The sequence below is a fragment of the Chlamydotis macqueenii genome, chromosome 10 (genome assembly GCF_036417535.1).
Source record: "Chlamydotis macqueenii isolate bChlMac1 chromosome 10, bChlMac1.mat, whole genome shotgun sequence".
Classification (NCBI taxonomy): domain Eukaryota; kingdom Metazoa; phylum Chordata; class Aves; order Otidiformes; family Otididae; genus Chlamydotis; species Chlamydotis macqueenii.
In genome coordinates, this window is record NC_141565.1 from 5,782,652 (window position 1) to 5,798,777 (window position 16,126).

General features: G+C 65.5%; 3 protein-coding genes across 5 annotated transcripts in view; 2 read left to right on the forward strand and 1 right to left on the reverse strand.

Annotated features, from left to right (window-relative positions):
- CACNA2D2 (calcium voltage-gated channel auxiliary subunit alpha2delta 2) overlaps positions 1–10,121 on the forward strand; it is a 204,799-nt gene extending 194,678 nt beyond the window's left edge. For 2 of the 3 annotated variants that reach the window (XM_086755540.1, XM_086755541.1), the window contains 16 exons: positions 1,497–1,557; positions 3,786–3,883; positions 4,087–4,177; positions 4,323–4,385; positions 4,506–4,609; positions 4,695–4,793; positions 4,888–4,982; positions 5,164–5,211; positions 5,620–5,691; positions 5,858–6,010; positions 6,107–6,159; positions 6,266–6,321; positions 6,418–6,541; positions 7,254–7,363; positions 7,549–7,637; positions 8,103–10,121. In XM_086755540.1, the coding sequence (XP_086611666.1) occupies positions 1,497–1,557; positions 3,786–3,883; positions 4,087–4,177; positions 4,323–4,385; positions 4,506–4,609; positions 4,695–4,793; positions 4,888–4,982; positions 5,164–5,211; positions 5,620–5,691; positions 5,858–6,010; positions 6,107–6,159; positions 6,266–6,321; positions 6,418–6,541; positions 7,254–7,363; positions 7,549–7,637; positions 8,103–8,231 (1,445 nt within the window). In that variant the 3' untranslated portion in view covers positions 8,232–10,121. The remainder of the gene's footprint in view (positions 1–1,496; positions 1,558–3,785; positions 3,884–4,086; positions 4,178–4,322; positions 4,386–4,505; positions 4,610–4,694; positions 4,794–4,887; positions 4,983–5,163; positions 5,212–5,619; positions 5,692–5,857; positions 6,011–6,106; positions 6,160–6,265; positions 6,322–6,417; positions 6,542–7,253; positions 7,364–7,548; positions 7,638–8,102) is intronic. The other variant, XM_086755542.1, reaches the window with a different exon arrangement.
- A 687-nt stretch (positions 10,122–10,808) lies between these two features.
- On the forward strand, positions 10,809–13,763 carry TMEM115 (transmembrane protein 115). The gene is made up of 2 exons (XM_086755927.1): positions 10,809–11,756; positions 12,519–13,763. The coding sequence occupies exons 1-2, from the start codon at positions 10,903–10,905 to the stop codon at positions 12,718–12,720; spliced, it is 1,056 nt and encodes a 351-aa protein (XP_086612053.1). The 5' UTR covers positions 10,809–10,902; the 3' UTR covers positions 12,721–13,763.
- A 223-nt stretch (positions 13,764–13,986) lies between these two features.
- Positions 13,987–15,926, reverse strand: CYB561D2 (cytochrome b561 family member D2). The gene is made up of 3 exons (XM_086755594.1): positions 15,771–15,926; positions 15,645–15,682; positions 13,987–15,453 (listed from the first exon to the last, which is right to left on the reverse strand). Exons 1-3 carry the CDS (start codon positions 15,895–15,897, stop codon positions 14,950–14,952), a joined length of 669 nt encoding a protein of 222 aa, XP_086611720.1. The 5' UTR covers positions 15,898–15,926; the 3' UTR covers positions 13,987–14,949.
- Positions 15,927–16,126: the final 200 nt, after the last annotated feature.

Below are 16,126 nucleotides of genomic sequence, written 5' to 3' on the forward strand. Positions count from 1 at the left end.
TGGCACCCACAGCGTTCGGCGCCGTCCGTGCCCACCGGGAGCAGCCGAGTTTGAGCCCTAAGTCCCGGCCGAGGCAGGCAGGGGGGATGCCGGGACCAGTACTCTCACTGCCATAGAGCAGGACATCGCCCATGCGACCCAGGGCAGCGTTTGACCCACGTCCCCCGATGCCTGGCCGCTTGCCGGAGCAGGATCGGCTCCGTGGAGCCAGACCTACAGCTCCCACACAGCCCCATGGCGGGCAGGGGGACACCCTGGCATGCGCGGTCCCCAGGGGACCCACCACCACCCTCCCTCTTGCACATGCCCCGCACGGCACCCTGGCAGCACCCGCTCCCCAGCACGGGCAGGGGGACGGCTGCGGGGGGCACGGCAGCACAGGAGGGGACAGGGCCAGGTGGGCAGGAGGGTGGGGAGGTGGAAGCGTCACCCTCAGCCCTGTTCTATCAGCTTTGAGTTGCCTCCTCCTGGCGCCCCTGCGATGGCAATGCTGATGGACCAAGTACGAGTGTTTTGTACTCCTTTCCTCTTCCTCCCCCTCTTCCTCTCATCGGCTTGTACCCAGCCCCTGCCTACAGCCCTCGGAGAGCAACAGTCCAACCTCTGGCTGTGCCGTGCAACGCACCGGGGGCCAGCGGGGTGCCGAGGGGGTGGTGGTGCCCGACGGGGTGGCCAGTGGCGGCAGGACATCCCGTAGCACCCCGGCACGCACCCCCTAACTCCGCTTGCCCCCACGAGCTGAACCCTGCATCGGCCGCCCCTCTGGCAGGGGGGTCCCCAAGAGGCACCCCAGACCCTGCTGGGCTGCGAACCCCCCCCAAAAGCAGAGCGAGCTGGCGGGCATGCAAGGGCCCCCGTCCCCATTGGGGTCCCACCACCCCGGGGAGGGAGGGGGCCGGCGGCAGAGCCCGGCAGCGCGTTGCACGGCACGTTGCGGAGCGGGCAGCCTCTGGTTGGACTGTCCTCGGCAAGGTTCCCTGATTGGCCATGTCGATGCCTGAAAACTCCTTTTTTTTTTTCCCTTTTTTCCCTGACAACCAAGTGTTTTGGTGATCCTCCTCCGACCAGGAGCGCAGCATGCGGTTCCCTGCCCTCGCCCACCACCACCCCACCCCACCCCCCGAGAGAGAGACGCCCCCACGCCCTCCCCAACATGCATATATATACATGTGCGCACATATATATATGTGTGTGTGTCTCTGTGTGTCCCTGCGTACACGCCACTGGCCGCGCGTACGCGACCACCCGCCTTCAGCCCGCGACCGAGCAAATTCGAGCCGAGATGGGCAAACCTCTCCCGATTTGGCTGTAACTTTCCTTCCCGTGCGGTGCCAGCGACAGCAGAACGGCCTTTTCCTTCCTCTCTTGTTACCAAAAGCAGCAAATGCCTTTTTATTTCGTTCCCTCCCCTCTCTCTCTGTCCGTCTCTCTCCCTCCTGGCCCCCCGGCGTCCCCCAGCCCGCTCCCCGCCGGATAACCTTCCCTTTCTGTTGCAGATTTTGAATACCTGCTGCCCAACAGCTTTGAGTCGGAGGGACATGTGTTCATTGCTCCCAGGTAGCTTTGCGTGTGCGCTTCGCCGAGGTGTGCATCCGCCCCGGCCCCGCTGCCGACCCCCCCAACCCCACCATCGCCCCCCATCCCCGCCTCATCGTGCCTTGTCCCCCCGTCCCCTCTCGCTCTGTGTGTGTGTCGTGTTGCCCGCTCGGCCGAGGGGGGCTGCCGCCGGGACCCCGGCCCCGCTCCGCCACCCGGTTGCATCCAGCACAGTATATATGCACCCGGTGCGGCGCGACCCCCGTGCGTGCATATATAGGTATAGTTTCTGAAAATCGTCCCCTGCCGAGCGAGGGGCCGGAGGTGGCATCATACAGTCGCGCTGGTCGTGGTGGGGAGGGCGAAGGAAGGGTGGGTTTCGGCTCAAATTCGGGATGCCAGGGGGGTTTGGGGAGGCTGTGAGCAGGGTTGTGAGCACAGGGTAACGGCCCCCTCATTGGAATGTGCCACCCAGTCTTGTCGCTTAGCGGGGACAAGGGGCTGTCCCTTGGCAGGACGTTCAGGGACAGCCTGCCCTTCGCGCCGCTTGCCCAAATTGCCCCGACCAGCTCGTCGCCCGTCACTCGTATGGCATTGTAACAGCTAGAGGACCCGTTAGTAGATGCTTTATCTTTGTCGTCTTTGGGGACTGTGGCGGGTCGAGGCCTGTGCCACCCGCGCGTACCCCCTGCCCTCCCTGCCTACAGCAGCCATCGCTCCCTTATGTTAATTCTGGGTAAACCAGCCCAAAATGTACAGTTTTGCCTTGGTCGCTGGGGGATGCGCAAGGCAGCGGGGGTGAGGTCTGGGAAACATGGGAGCCAAAGCAGAGTATTAATGAGAAACAGAGAAACCTGTTATTTAAAAATTGGGCCGTAACTATGCCAAGGGAATAGATACGGAGGCGATGTTGGAACCCGAGGCCCGAGGAGTGGGTCTGCCCCCCAACCGCCCCCCTCAGGCTGCGGGGATGGGGTCAGCGCCCCGCATGGGGCTCCGCGGCCAGGGCAGCTGGAGAGAAAAGCGGGGTTTGACAATCAGGACGAGCCCTTCGGTGCCCCCCGAAACGGCCCTGCGAGCACCCTCCCAGTGGCCGGTGCCAGCCCGCAGCGAGCGAGCGGCAGGGAGGAGCCGCGTGCCGGGGGGGCCCGGCACCCAGGGCGACTGTATGATCTGCCGTCGGCGCTGCCGTGCCCACGGGCCACTGAAAATTTTCAGAAACCGTATATCCCCCGTCCCCCGTGGGTGTGTGAGTACCTGTATCTGTGCGTGTCGGTGTAGATATTTAGGGGGCTGCTCCCCTCGAGCAGGGGGCAGGGGGCCGGGAGGGGCTGGCCGGGGTGCCCCAGCTTTTTCGACTGCCCTCTGGGTACTCTGCCTGCCGCCCTCTGCTCTGGCATTTGTCCTCTTATTGAGGGTTTTGGCAGAGTCAAGAGCTCGGCGGAAGGCACACAGCGTGGGGAGCCCTGGGCCCCCCAGCACCGCCTGCGGCCACACTGCTGAGACTGGGAGGCTCTGGGCACTCCGGGGTGGCACCAACCCGTGCTTGATGGTGACCAACGGGGTTACAGCTGTCCCCGGCGTCGGCGGGGCTGGGGTTCTGCACTCAGGGTGGTCCCAGACCAGAGCAGGGGTGCAGCACCCCCCTCAGTGCCTGTCCCAGAAGGGGCTTGGGGCCAGTGATGCCCGTGGGCAAGTGTGAGCCTCCGCTGGCCAGGCCTCAGCCAGCACCTGACTATCTACGCGAAGGGTACAAATATGGCTGCCGAGCGCCTGTGTGGTGCCCCTGGTCCCCGGGGTGCTGCAGGAGCAGGGCAGGGTGCCTTGGCCCCACAGGTAAGTACCACGCAGAGGTGCCCAGTCCCACCAGTAGTCCCACCACTAAGGGAGAGCTGGGCTCAGGGTTGTACCGCTCTGGGCAAACTGGGATCCATCAAACCTGGTCCTGGCAGAGGTGACGACACCTCGGTGCTGGTGGCAGTGACAGACCCGCTGGCCGGTGTGACAGCCGAGCCGGCGGCGCCGCAGGCAGCAGAGGGCTCGGTGCCCGGAGCTCTGCGGAGATGCCCGCAGCTGGCTGTCCCAGCGGGGTGATGCTCACAGGAGCGGTGGCACGTCACCACCGTCGTGTCCCCCGGCAAGCCCGGGTGCTGGCTGCACAGCCAGCGCCTGCCCTGCTGTCCTCGGGGGAGAACTGACCTTGCCTTTTCCATCCCCGCACACGACAAACCCTGTCCCCCAAACCCCAGAGAGTATTGCAAAGACCTCGACTTGTCGGATAACAACACCGAGTTCCTGGAAAACTTTATTGCCCTCATGGAAAAGGTGACCCCAGACTCCAAGCAGTGTGAGTAGCCGGGGACGGCTAGTGGGGGGGCTGGCGGGGAGGTTTGCAGGGGACGGGGACGTGGGGGCAGATGGGCCAGAGGTTGGGGTCCCGGCAGCCACCACATGGATGCTGATGCCAGGATGGGGTCAGGGGGGCATGGGTGACCCCCGCGGGGCCGGCGCTCACCTCCTTCATCTCCTCCTCTCCATCTTCCTCCCAAGGCGACAACTTCCTCCTGCACAACCTGATCCTGGACACGGGCATCACGCAGCAGCTGGTGGAGCGGGTCTGGAAGGACCAGGACCTCAACACGTAGGTGGGGGCAAGGTGGCCCGGGACGGGCAGCGCTGGCTGGGGATCGGGGGGGGATCAGAGGGCTGGAATGGGCTACGGGGATGGGACAGGGGCAAAGCAAAACCCCACTGATGCCTGGCATGCCCGTCCCCTCTCCTTGCAGGTACAGCCTCCTGGCTGTCTTCGCAGCCACTGATGGTGGCATCACTCGTGTCTTCCCAAACAAGTGAGTCCGGGGCATGCACGCATGCCAGGCCCCACGCAGGTGACATGCCTGCTCCCGCGGGGCCATCTCCGGTGGAACCGGAGCAGAGTGACAGCCGTGGCCGTGGCTGCTTCCCTCCAGGGCTGCGGACGACTGGGAGGAGGAACCAGAGCCCTTCAACGCCAGCTTCTACCGGAGGAGCCTGGACAACAAGGGCTACATTTTCAAGCCACCCTACCGGGACGGTGGGTGCCAGCTAGGGGTGATGGGGGATGGCACAGGCTGCCGCTGGCCCTGCTTGTCCCCTGATGGCACCCCTGCCCTCCACAGCTGGCTACCGGGGGCTGGACCTGGAGAACAACACCGTCGGCATCCTGGTGAGCACCGCCGTGGAGCTCAGCATCGGGGGCAAGACGCTGAAGCCGGCAGGTAGGCAGGGGGCTGGGTGCCCCACCGCCAGGCAGAGGGGACCCCCCTCTGCCCCACCCGAGCTGGCGCTGACCCTGTCTCCCCACTGCCCCAGTGGTGGGGGTGAAACTGGACCTGGAGGCCTGGGCTGAGAAGTTCAAAGTGCTGGCAAGCAACCGGACGGACCGCGACCAGCTGGGTGCCCGCCGGGTACGTCCCCTGGGGCTCGCAGCGCTGGGACAGGGTGGGGAGGAAGACAGGGACTGGGAGGGAGCTCAGCTCGCAGGGGACGTGGCTGGGGAGCACTGCCAGGACATGGTGTACCCCCAGTGCTTGGGACACCCGTCCCCCTCCTGCTAACTTGTCCCTCTGCCCCCGTTTCGATTGACAGTGCGACCCCTCCACCAGCTGCGAGATGGACTGCGAGGCCAACAACAAGGTGGGTGGTGGCAGGGCTGGGGACAGCGGGGGACGGCAGGCAGGGGTGGCTGGGAGGGTCCCCGTCCCCTGCCCACCCTGCCCATGCCGTTGGGGTGAGCACGCCCACCTTGTCCCCTTGCCGCTGCTGGAGCTCGGTCAGCCCCTGATGTCCCCCTTGCGGGGACAAAGCCCCCACGGTTGCTCCTTGGACCGTGGATCCCCCACCATGAGGGGGCTGTCAAACCCCCCAGGGTGTGGGGTGGTTCCCGCTCACCTGCAAAGGTGCTCCCGGTACCAAGATGCTCCTGAGCAGCCCCCGGGCTTGTGGACACTGTGCTGGCCCCCCTGCACGTCACCCCCCACCCTGCCTGTCCTGCCCTGCCCTGGGCACGGCCAGGGGGTGGATGATGCTGCTCTCCTTCCCCAGGACCTCATCTGTGTCCTCATTGACGACGGGGGCTTCCTGGTGCTCTCCAACCAGGAGGACCACTGGTACCAGGTGAGCAGTGCCCGCGTGGCAGCTCTCCTGGGCATGGGATGCCAGCGGGGAGCTGAGACCTCTGAGCTCGAGTCACATGTGGCGTGACACAGCCCCGCTCGAGTCCCCATCAGGGAGACCCATGGCGAGGTGTTGTTTGGGTGCAGACTTGGTGTCCCCATCCCAGGTGGGCAAATTCTTCAGCGAGGTGGATGCCAACCTGATGTCCGCCCTCTACAACAACTCCTTCTACGCCCGCAAGGAGTCCTATGACTTCCAGTCCGTCTGCGCCCCCGAGGCCCAGAGCAACACCGGTGCTGCACCCCGCAGCGTCTTTGTGGTGAGCACCCACGGGGGTGGTGGCTTCCAGGTGGTCCAGGAGCTCGGGGACCCGCGTGGGGACCCACTGACTCACCGTCCACCTCTTTGCCCACAGCCCACCGTGGCCGATCTCCTGAACCTCGCCTGGTGGACCTCGGCCGCAGCTTGGTGAGTCCCGCTGCGTCCCCTCCCCGGAGGCCGTTTCTGTCAGAGGGTGACACTGGCACATCCCCAGGGCTGGGACAGCTGATGTGGCCGTGCTCTCCTTCCCCAGGTCCCTCTTCCAGCAGTTCCTGTACGGCCTCACCTACAGCAGCTGGTTCCAGACGGGTGAGTACCAGGGGGGCTGGGGGCGGGCAGGGGACATGGTGGGAGAGCGTGTTGGGGGTTCCGTGGCCCCTGGCCCACAGCACTGTGCCGGCGCAGAGGAGGTGGTGGGGGACAGCATGGAGGCCAGGGAGACGAGCTGCATCATGAAGCAGACGCAATACTACTTCAGCACCGTCAACGCCACCTACAACGCCATCATCGACTGCGGCAACTGCTCCAGGTGGGTCCGTCCCTGCCATCCCACCCCCCAGGCAGGACTGGGGACACCTCCGTAGGTTGCCCTTGCCAGGAGCCCCTGTCATGAGAGATGCCATGCAGCACTCACGGTGGGCTGCAGTACCCAGACAGAGGGGACAGGGTGCAATGTTAGCGTCCCCGTGGGCTGTGGGGTGATGGTGATGTCCCCAGGGCTCCTCCAGGTGGCACCAAGTCCTGAAAGCACATTGATGCTGGTTCCCTGGGCAGCCGCTTGGTACAGGGATGGAGTTGGGGACAGGGATGGGGATGGGAGTAGGGACGGGAATGAGGATGGAGATGGAGATGGAGATAATGGAGATGGAGATGGAGATGGGGACAAGGATGGGGACAGGGATGGGGATGGGGATGGGGACAGTTGAGGATGGGGATGGCAATGGTGATGACAATGGATGTGGGAATGGGGACAAGGACAGGGTTGGGGATGGGATGGGGACAGGGATGAGGTTGGAGATGGGGATGGAGATGGACATGGACATGGGGACTGGGATGGATTGGGAACAGGGATGGAGATGGAGATGAAGATGGAGGTGGAGATGGATGGGGATGGCAATGGCGATGGAGACACCCCATGGACTCAGCCTCCCCAGAGCTACCCGTCAGCAGAGCTGGCACCAGGGGCAAGGGGCAGCCGGGGCACAGGGTGACTGGGGTCAACGCTGCCATTGCGCCCCCAGGCTCTTCCACGCGCAGAGGCTGGCCAACACCAACCTGCTCTTCGTGGTGGCTGACAAGCCGCTCTGCAGCCAGTGTGAGTCCGTCAAGCTGCTGCAGGCGGAGGTAAGAGGTATCCTTTGGTGGCCTGGCTGTGTCCTCCCAGGATGCCGTGGCACAGGGGTGGGGGGACAGGTGGGGGTTGCATGGTTGGGCAGGGGGGCTGGGAGCTGGAGGGGTGGAGGGGCTGGGGGTGGCTGTGGGGCACTCCAGGTGCCCCCGTTGCCCTGTCTCCGGTGGTTTCCTTGACCTGCGAAGCCCCCCCGAGGGACCCCAACCAGTGCGAGCTGGTGGACAGACCCCGCTACCGGAAAGGCCCCCACATCTGCTTCGACTACAATGCAACAGTACGTGGGGTGCAGGGGGGAGCAGAGCCCTGAGGGGACCCCTCCTCCCAGAGGAGCCAGGGAGAGTCCCCCTGGGGAGGGACAGGGGCTGTGGGTGCCCCATGGGGAGGGGCGCAGAGCTGTGGAGTGCCCCCCTGGGGGGGGGATTGGAGGGGTGGGTGCCCCACCCTGGGGGAGCAGAGCTATGGGGTGTCCCCTGGGGGGGAGCAGAGCCGTGGGAGGACCCTTGGGGTGCTGTGGGGCGTTCCTAAGAAAGCGATGCCATGGGGTGCATTCCTGGGGGGCAGTGGAGCCATGGGGGTCCCCAGGGGAGGAAGCAGCATGGTGGAGTGTCCCTGGGGGGCAGTGCCAAGGGGGTCCCGGGGCAGGGGAGCAGCGGGTGCCCCTGCCAGGACGGTGGGTGCCCCTGGGGTGCCGAGGCACTGTGGGAGGCGCCCCACGGCCCCTTTCCCTTTGTCCCCCCAGGAAGATACCTCAGACTGTGGCCGAGGAGCTTCCTTCACCCCCTCCCTGGGGGTCCTGCTCTCCCTGCAGCTGCTGCTCCTCTACTCCAGCGCCAGCCGGCACCCACTGCCCCCGGCCGCCTGCCTTTAGCCCCCCCCGGCCGCCCCCGCCAGCTCTCTTTTTTTTCAAGCTCCATCTCCATCCCCCTCCCCGGCCTGGTGGAGCGGGAGCAATGTCCCCTCCGCCGCCTCGGGGACCCCCGCGATGCCGCCCCGCGCTCCCCGCTGGCCACAGCCAAAGAAGAGTCGGGGTGCGGGCAGGGGCTCCCCGGCAGAGCGGGGTCTGGGTCGGTGCCCTGGCGTCGCACCCTCCCGGCCGCTCGGACTCGGAAAGTGGCATCGGTGCCCTCCACCCACGATCCCCCCATCCACCTCGCCTGTTTTTTTAGCCTGAAGATTTTAAACTAGATCTTTCTACATCGAGTTTCCAACATTTTCGCCTGGAGACCGGCGGTGTTTGTCAGCAGTGAGGACACTTGGAAAAAAAAAATAAGGGGGGAAAAAGGAAAAAAAAAAAAAAAAAAAAAGAAAAAAGGACTTGACTTGACTGTGCGGGTCAGTATTATTTGTTCCAGCGGGTTCCAGTCCCCCCGGGCGCGCGGGGCGGAGGGGGGCTCCACGTCCCTGCGGGCCAGGTGCGGGCAGGGGCGGAGGCGGGACGGAGCCCTGGTCCCTGCTCCGGGCTCAGCTGCTCTCGTGTGTTCTCGGGCACAGATATTGGGGTGAAAAGGAGGAGGGGTAAAAAGTGTGTTTTGTTTCTTTTCCGTTCTGCAGATCACTGTGAAATCCTGCCCGCCCCAGCCCTGCCCGGCCCCTCCGGCCGCCTTCGCCCCGGCAGCCCCGCCAAAGACACCGCGCCGGCCGGTGGGACCGCGTGGGGTGGTGCCCTGCGCCCCGGAGCAGGTGGCACCACGTGCCCCGCAGCGGGATGTGCCCCACGTCCCCCGAAGGGACACGCCAGGCCCCCATGCCTGTCCCGCAGGGTTGCCGGGCGCAACGGGGGGAGCTGCTCCCCAGGTCCTGTGGGCACCTAGCTTTGGGGGGGCAGGAGGTGCTCCTGCAGCGGGGTGCCCTGAGGTGCTGGGGTTCACACTGGGGCACTTGGGTGGGGGCATCCCTCCCCTCAGCCAAAACACTGGGTGCTGAGGAGGCAGACGGAGCAGCCCCAGCACCCCACTGCGCCCCACTGCATCCCGTGAAGCTTGGGGGGCCCAGTGCAAGGTGCCCGGCTGTGACACCCCAGGGTGCTGCAGCGCCCGGGGCGCCAAACCCACCACCCGTGCCCCCCACTGCTCCCAGCGGTGCCGGGGACCCCGGCCTGGGTGGGCCGCCCCGGGGACCCTCACCTCCTCGGAGCACCCCGCTCAGAGCCACCCCGCCACCTGGGACCGAGGGGAGCCCCCTCGGTACGGCCACCCCGGGGGGGTGGGGCGCTGCGAGGGTGCCAGGCGCTAATTAGTGCTGGGGTTAATTAATGGTCATTCTGCTTGTAGCTTTTTCGGTGTGTGTTTGGTTACTGTCTCTGGGAACCGTGTTTGAACAGATGGCTCTGTGTTACCGGGAGTGTGTGTACTTCTGTAGTCTAGTTAGGTGCTCTGCCAGAAACCCACCACTATACATACCTATAAATATATACATATATAGTCTATTTTACGTTAAAAAACCAATGAGACGCAGGGGCGGCGCGGCACCGGGCCCCCCCCGTCCTGCCGGGGTCGCGCGCTGCCCCGTCCCCACCTGAAAGCTTCTCTCTGCTCATTCGAAGGCGTTGGGTTTTTAATTGATTTTCTTTAATTTATTTTTAATTTCTTTGGGTTTTAATTTTTTTTTTTTTTTTGTACAGAAGAGTTGGAAAACTTAAAAAAAAAAACCAACAAAAAGACAATTTGTAAGATATCGTGCGTGTGACTCCTTGTAAAATATTTTCAAATGGTTTATTACAGAGACTCGGTTATTAAATAATGTTCATATTTTCACTTCACAGGCGGTGGCTGCGTCATTGCCGGGGTGCGCGGGCGGGGTGGGTGCGATGCGGGGGGTCCCGCAGGATGTCGGGGTGCTGGAGGCCGCTGCCCTCACCCCGGCCCGTGCCTGTGCTGGAGGATGCGGGCAGGGCTGGGGGGGCCACAGAGGGGGTGCAGGCTCAGCCCTGCCCACGCAGCCCCCCCCCGGGCTCCTCCCCCTCCCCATGTCCCCTCAGGGCCGTGTCCCCCCTTCCCCATGCCTGTGTCCTCTTGTGTCTGTGCCCCCACAACCGTGCCCCTCCCACGTCCTGTGGGGTCCGTACCCCAGAGTGTGTCCCCCTCCCCGTGCCTGGCCCACCCGTGTCCGTGTTCCCTCCCCCGGGGATTGTCCTCCCGTGTCCATGCCCCCATGCCTGCCCCCCCATAGCTGTGTTTTCCCATCCCTCTCCTACGTCTGTGTTCCCCTGCGCCTCTCCCTCACGCCCCCTTCACGCCCCCCCGTGACCCGCCCCCGCCGCCCACGTGGCTGTCAGTCGCAGCCGGACTACATGTCCCAGCGTGCCTTGCGCAGGGACAAGGGACCCCGCCCCGAGGGGCCAGTGCCGCCCCATCCCCGCGCATGCGCATTGCGCTGTTTGTCCGCGCCCGGCCTGGCCTGCGGCGGCGGCGGGAGGGGCCGGGGCCTGGTCGGGGGCTGAGCGGGGCCCGGCGCGGGGCTAGGCGGCCCCGGCGGCCCGGGGGGAGGCCGGGCGCTGTAGCCCCCGCGGGGCAGCCCCGTCCCGGCGGTGGGGGCCGAAGATGCGGCGGTACCTGCCGGTGGCCCGGCAGCACTTCCTGGCGGCGCTGGCCGGCACCAGCGTGGTGGTGAAGTCGCTGAGCGCCGCCGTCCTGCTGCTCTACCTGCTCTCCTTCGGGCTGGACACGGCCTACGGGCTGGGGGTGACCCCCGGCTACCTTCTGCCCCCCAACTTCTGGGTCTGGACGCTGCTGACGCAGGGGCTGGTGGAGGAGCGGGCCTGGGGCCTGGCGGCCAGCCTGGCGGCGCTGGGGGCGGCCGGCCGGCTGCTGGAGCCCCTCTGGGGAGCGCTGGAGCTGCTGGTCTTCTTCGCCGTGGTGAACGTCTCGGTGGGGCTCCTGGGGGCCCTCGCCTACTTCCTCACCTACGTGGCCTCCTTCCATCTCGACTACCTGTTCGCCATCCGCATCCACGGCGGGCTGGGCTTCCTTGGCGGAGTCCTGGTGGCCCTCAAGCAGACGATGGGGGACAGCACCGTCCTTAAGGTGCCCCAAGTCAGAATGAAGGCTGTGCCCATGCTCCTGCTCCTGCTCCTGGCTCTGCTGCGGCTCGCTGCCCTCATCGAGAGCAACATGCTGGCCTCGTATGGCTTCGGGCTCCTCTCCAGCTGGGTCTATCTCCGTTTCTACCAGCGGCACAGTCGAGGCCGCGGAGACATGTCCGACCACTTTGCCTTCGCCACTTTCTTCCCCGAGATCCTGCAGCCCGTGGTGGGTCTGGTGGCCAACCTGGTGCACGGCATCCTGGTGAAGGTGAAGGTCTGCCGCAAGACGGTCAAACGCTACGATGTAGGCGCCCCGTCATCTATCACCATCAGCCTGCCGGGGACGGACCCCCAGGACGCCGAGAGGAGAAGGTACCGCTCGCTCCGCTTCCACGGGGGTCATGTTTACAGGCAGTGTAGGTCGGATTTACAATCCAAACGAGAAAGAGTGGGGAGATACGGGTGCGGGGTGCTAAGGGGGGGTCTGCTGGGGGTGGTCCTCCCTGCCGCAGAGGCGGCGAGGAGCATTTTGGGGGGCTGGTGGGACATTGTCCCGCTCTGTCAAATGCAGGGCCGGGGTGAAGGTGCAGGGGAGGAATGAAGAGATCCTGGGAAAGGAGCAGGCGGGGTTTGGGGTCAGGGGTCCATGTAGAAGGGGGACAGCGGTTGCCTGTGGAGGTGCCAGCCCCCTGCTTGCAGCAGCCCCGCAGCCGTCATCGCGGCGCAGGGGGAATGCGCTGAGTCAGCCCCACGTCCCAGCCCTCCCGCACACCTGGCATTGGCCTTCCCGAGCTCCGGCGAGAAGGTTTGGACAAGGCGTTGGCGCTCCGCTTTTCCCCTGCCCTGTTTTATACCTTTTTTCCCTCATTCCCGGAGCGGCCTGCATGCCCTGTGACAGCCTCCCACTGCACCACGTGGCATGAAAACTCTGTGTGTGCAGTCTGGGAGCATGAGTGGGTTTCTGTGGGACAGTCGCAGGCGCTCTGGGTCATCCCCAGCGCTGCTGAATCCACCCTCTCCTGCTGGGAAGGAGCCGGGGGTGGGCTTGCGCAGCACCCCGTGGGGCAGAGCCATTAACCCCTGCCCTGCCAGTCAGACCTGGGGTTAACCCGCCTGTCTGCCCTTGCCCCGCAGGCAGCTGGCCCTGAAGGCCCTGAACGAGCGGCTGAAGCGTGTGGAGGACCAGTCGGCCTGGCCTAGCATGGAGGATGACGAGGAGGAGGCGGCGGCGGCGAAGGCCGACAGCCCGCTGTTGCCCGACCCTGGCGTGGCTGGGAAGGGTGCCGGCCAGGAGTCCAGCCTCATCACCTTCCAGGATGCCCCGTCCCAGCTGTGACCGGCTGACTCGCTGCCCCCCCTTCCCCGCCCCATCTCCGTCGGAGAGCTGCTAACCCCCTTCGTGTCCCCTCCCCGTGCAGCCGGGACGCTCGGCGGGAAGTGGGGACTCCTCCTGCGGCAGAGGCCGGGGGGCTACCTCATTCCAACGCTTTGTTGCTGCTCGCGGTGGGCACCAGGCGCCCGGGACAATGACGCTGCCACCACCACGAGGACGGGGGCTCCTCGAGCCGCTCCGCTTGGCACAGGGCAGGCCATGGACGTCGGCTCCGGCAGCAGGGGCTGTTCTGGGATGGGGACGTGGGGCTGATCCCTGCCCCAAGGCTGCTGCGCTCGCCCACGCCAGGGCGAAGACGGCAGCGCTTCCTCACTTCTCCTCTGCGCTGGGGGTTGGCCAGAGCACTCAAAACTTACTTACCCCTTTCTGAAGGTAGTTTTGTCCCTAACTGAGGGAACGGGAAGGCTGGCGGGTTTATTTTCGGAATCCCTTGCCCATGGGGAGCCTCCCCCTGCCCCGGCAGGAGCTCGCCCTGAGCGGTGAGAGGTTTGCTAGGCAGAGGGCCAGGCCGCCGGGCAGGAGCGGGCCGCGTGGCAGTAGTCCGGCACTGGCCAGCTCTGGGCTTTGCGCGTGGGGGTTCTCTCCTTCTCCCTCTCCTGCCCCCAAAGCCAGCCCCACAAGGAGCCGGTGCCCTCGGCTGCTCCCTGGCTAATCCGTTTGTCAGATTGCGCTAGAAGCTGGAATTAATTTTTACAGCGGAGCTCTTACTGCTTCCTCTGGCAGCAGGTTTTCTTTCCTGCAGGTAGAATACGGGCTCCCCCTTCTCTTTCCCTCCTTCTGTGTCGACGGGCTTTTCTTTTTTTCTGGACGGAGAGGATGCTCCCTGCGAGAGCCTCCTCGCAGTTCCCGATCCCCTGGGCAGTCCCCAGCCTGGGATACGGGTTGATGGTGTCGTGATTTATTTTTTTAAAAGGACCACACGAGAAGGTTTTGTCAACCGGGAAAAACACAGACGTTTCGGTATCAATAAAGAGTTCTTTGAAAGAGCCGGCTCCCGCAGCAGAGCGTGGGCAGGGCCGGGGGCCGGGCACAGAGCAGCCCCCGGGGGCTCGTGTGCAGGAGCTTGGGGAGTGGGGTTCTTCCCGGCTGCTCCCAGCAGGTTGGGAGAGACCCTCTGCAAGGAGGAGGTGGGAAATCTGCAGAGGGGAATGGATATCTGCCTGCAGCCCAAAAGCCTCCACCCTGGACAGTAAACGGGCCTTGTCGCGCTGTAGCTGCCAGAAATCTTTATTGAATAAAAGCTCTGGATACAGAGGAATTTCCCAGCCAGGATGCTGGTCCCAGCTCTCCGGCCCGGCCGAGAGCAGGAAGTGTGCTGAGGAAGAGCCGCAGGGCCGCTGCGGCAGACGGAGCCCCGCAGCGCCCGGCCGCCCCAATGGGCGGGCTGGAAGGGAGGCTGCTGCTGGCGAAGTGAGGAGCTCGTCCTGAGCCCCGCTCCCCCCGCGCGTGCGCTGTTCCCTGTGCCCCTCAGAGGGACAAAAACGCCTTTGCAGGCTGCCGGTTTGCATCTCAGCGTGGTGATTTGTTCTGTAAACTGACCCCCACCTCCTGCCAGGCCGAGGCTCCGCTGTCCCAGCCTGCGGGACGGATTTGTGCGTGGCGATGGGTGCCCAGTCCGCGGCTGTCGGGCAGGGCTGACTGCGCCAGTCCTGGAGAGCCGTGGGGGCTGCACCGTGGGGACAGACACCTCGGGTGCTGCCACCCCACATCAGTGGCTGAAGCCACAACCATACCCTGCGCTTTTACTGGCCATGCTGCCTTCGCGGCTGCCCACTGCGGGCTCCCGGGCGAGCGGGGACTCCCCGCCCTCCTTGCCAGGAACGCACCAGCTCCTGTCCTGCCTGCTCCAAAGCAGCCCTGGGTGGCAAGGGAAGGGAAAAGCAGCAGGAATCCTGAATGAACCCTCTGGTTCCCAGCACCAAGCTGCTGTGGGGAGCTGCAGCATTACCTGTGCTGGGAAACATCCCCACCGGGGCAAGCAGGAGACGGGCAGTTCCCACCTCCTCGGTGTCACGCACATCGTAGGTGCTCCCTGGGGATGAGACACTACAAACAATCCAGGACCAACAAGAGATGAGTAGATAGAAATCTAGTTCTGAGGAGACCCTCGTGAGCCGGGGAGCTCTGGCCTCACCAGCTCACGGAAGAAAAGTTCAGCTCCGCGCCGGGCCCTCAGTGCTGGCTCCGCTTGCGGTACAGGTAAGCGTTGCTCACCTGGTTCATGATAACCAGGCTGGTGAGAAGGGGACACAGCATGGCGAGGTACCAGGAGACGCCGGTCACCGAGGCGGTGAACCACAGGGAGCACATGCCCAGCATCAAGCTGGCGCAGCCCAGCAGGTAGCCCACCAGCCCCGAGGTCGCGTGGTACAGCTTCAGCTTGGCCAGCGTCCAGTTCTTCATCAGCTTTGGGTAGAGCAGGAGCAGCCCCCCTGCGCACTGCCCGCTGGCGTACAGCACGGCCAGCAGCCCCGTCAGGCCGTGCCAGGTGACGAAGTGGGCCTTGCCGTTCAGGTGCTTGTTGTAGGTGATGATGCCCAGCCCCAGGAGGGCACAGAGGAGGGCGAGCAGCTGGAGGGCCCAGTGCGCCCGCACTTTCACTTTGCGGGAGAAGGAGCGCAGCAGCGAGGTCTCCGGGGAGAAGATCAGCAGGGCTTCCGTCATCAGGAACGAGAACTGGGAGACAGAGGGCAGGGAGATCGGCGGCGGGCCCGCGTCTCCCAGGGCTCAGCCTCCCACCACCCCGGGAAGGCAGAGGGGCCTGGTCCTCCGCCAGCATCCCCCGCCAGCACGGCCCCTTCTCCTCGCCCCCCGTGGCAGGGGGGCAGCGCGGGGAGGTGGCCGGTAGCGGGGGCGGCGGGACTTACCGCGAGGGCCATGAGCAGCGGGTGCCAGGAGAAGAGGCCTGCAAGGGAAGGGCAACCGGTCAGGCGAGGAGAGGCCCGGCTCGGCCCTGCCCGCCACCCCCGGCCCGGCCCCGCCCCGGCACTCACTGGATCCGGGCCGCGCCAGCACGGCCACGGCGGTGGGGAAGCCCAGCGCCACGAGGTGGGCGGCGGCACCGGCGGCGGCGCGGAGCGACCGGTACAGCCGGGACTCGGTTTCCGCCGTCAGGGCCATGGCGGCGGCGGCGGCGGACGGGGCGGGAACGGCCGCCACAGCTGTCGGGATGCGCGAGCTGGGGAGAGGATTCCGATTGGGCGAGTCGGGCTGTCCGTCAGCACCAGGGCCTGCCTGCGCCGCGCCACACGGACGCTGAATGGGTGGGCGGCGCTGTCGCTCAGAGTGAGGGTCCGCCTCCGCCGGCGCGGCTGTGTGACGCGCTGTCCCTCAGAATGGGCGTTACGGT

Bases quoted from the DNA above. Each gene is read 5' to 3' on its own strand.
- TMEM115 (XM_086755927.1), top strand. From the start codon at position 10,903: ATGCGGCGGTACCTGCCGGTGGCCCGGCAGCACTTCCTGGCGGCGCTG. The intron at 11,757-12,518 runs GTACCGCTCGCT...CTTGCCCCGCAG, and splicing joins CAGGACGCCGAGAGGAGAAG to GCAGCTGGCCCTGAAGGCCC.
- CYB561D2 (XM_086755594.1), bottom strand. From the start codon at position 15,897: ATGGCCCTGACGGCGGAAACCGAGTCCCGGCTGTACCGGTCGCTCCGC. The intron at 15,683-15,770 runs GTGAGTGCCGGG...CTTCCCTTGCAG, and splicing joins GCTGGCGCGGCCCGGATCCA to GCCTCTTCTCCTGGCACCCG. The intron at 15,454-15,644 runs GTAAGTCCCGCC...TCTGTCTCCCAG, and splicing joins CGCTGCTCATGGCCCTCGCG to TTCTCGTTCCTGATGACGGA.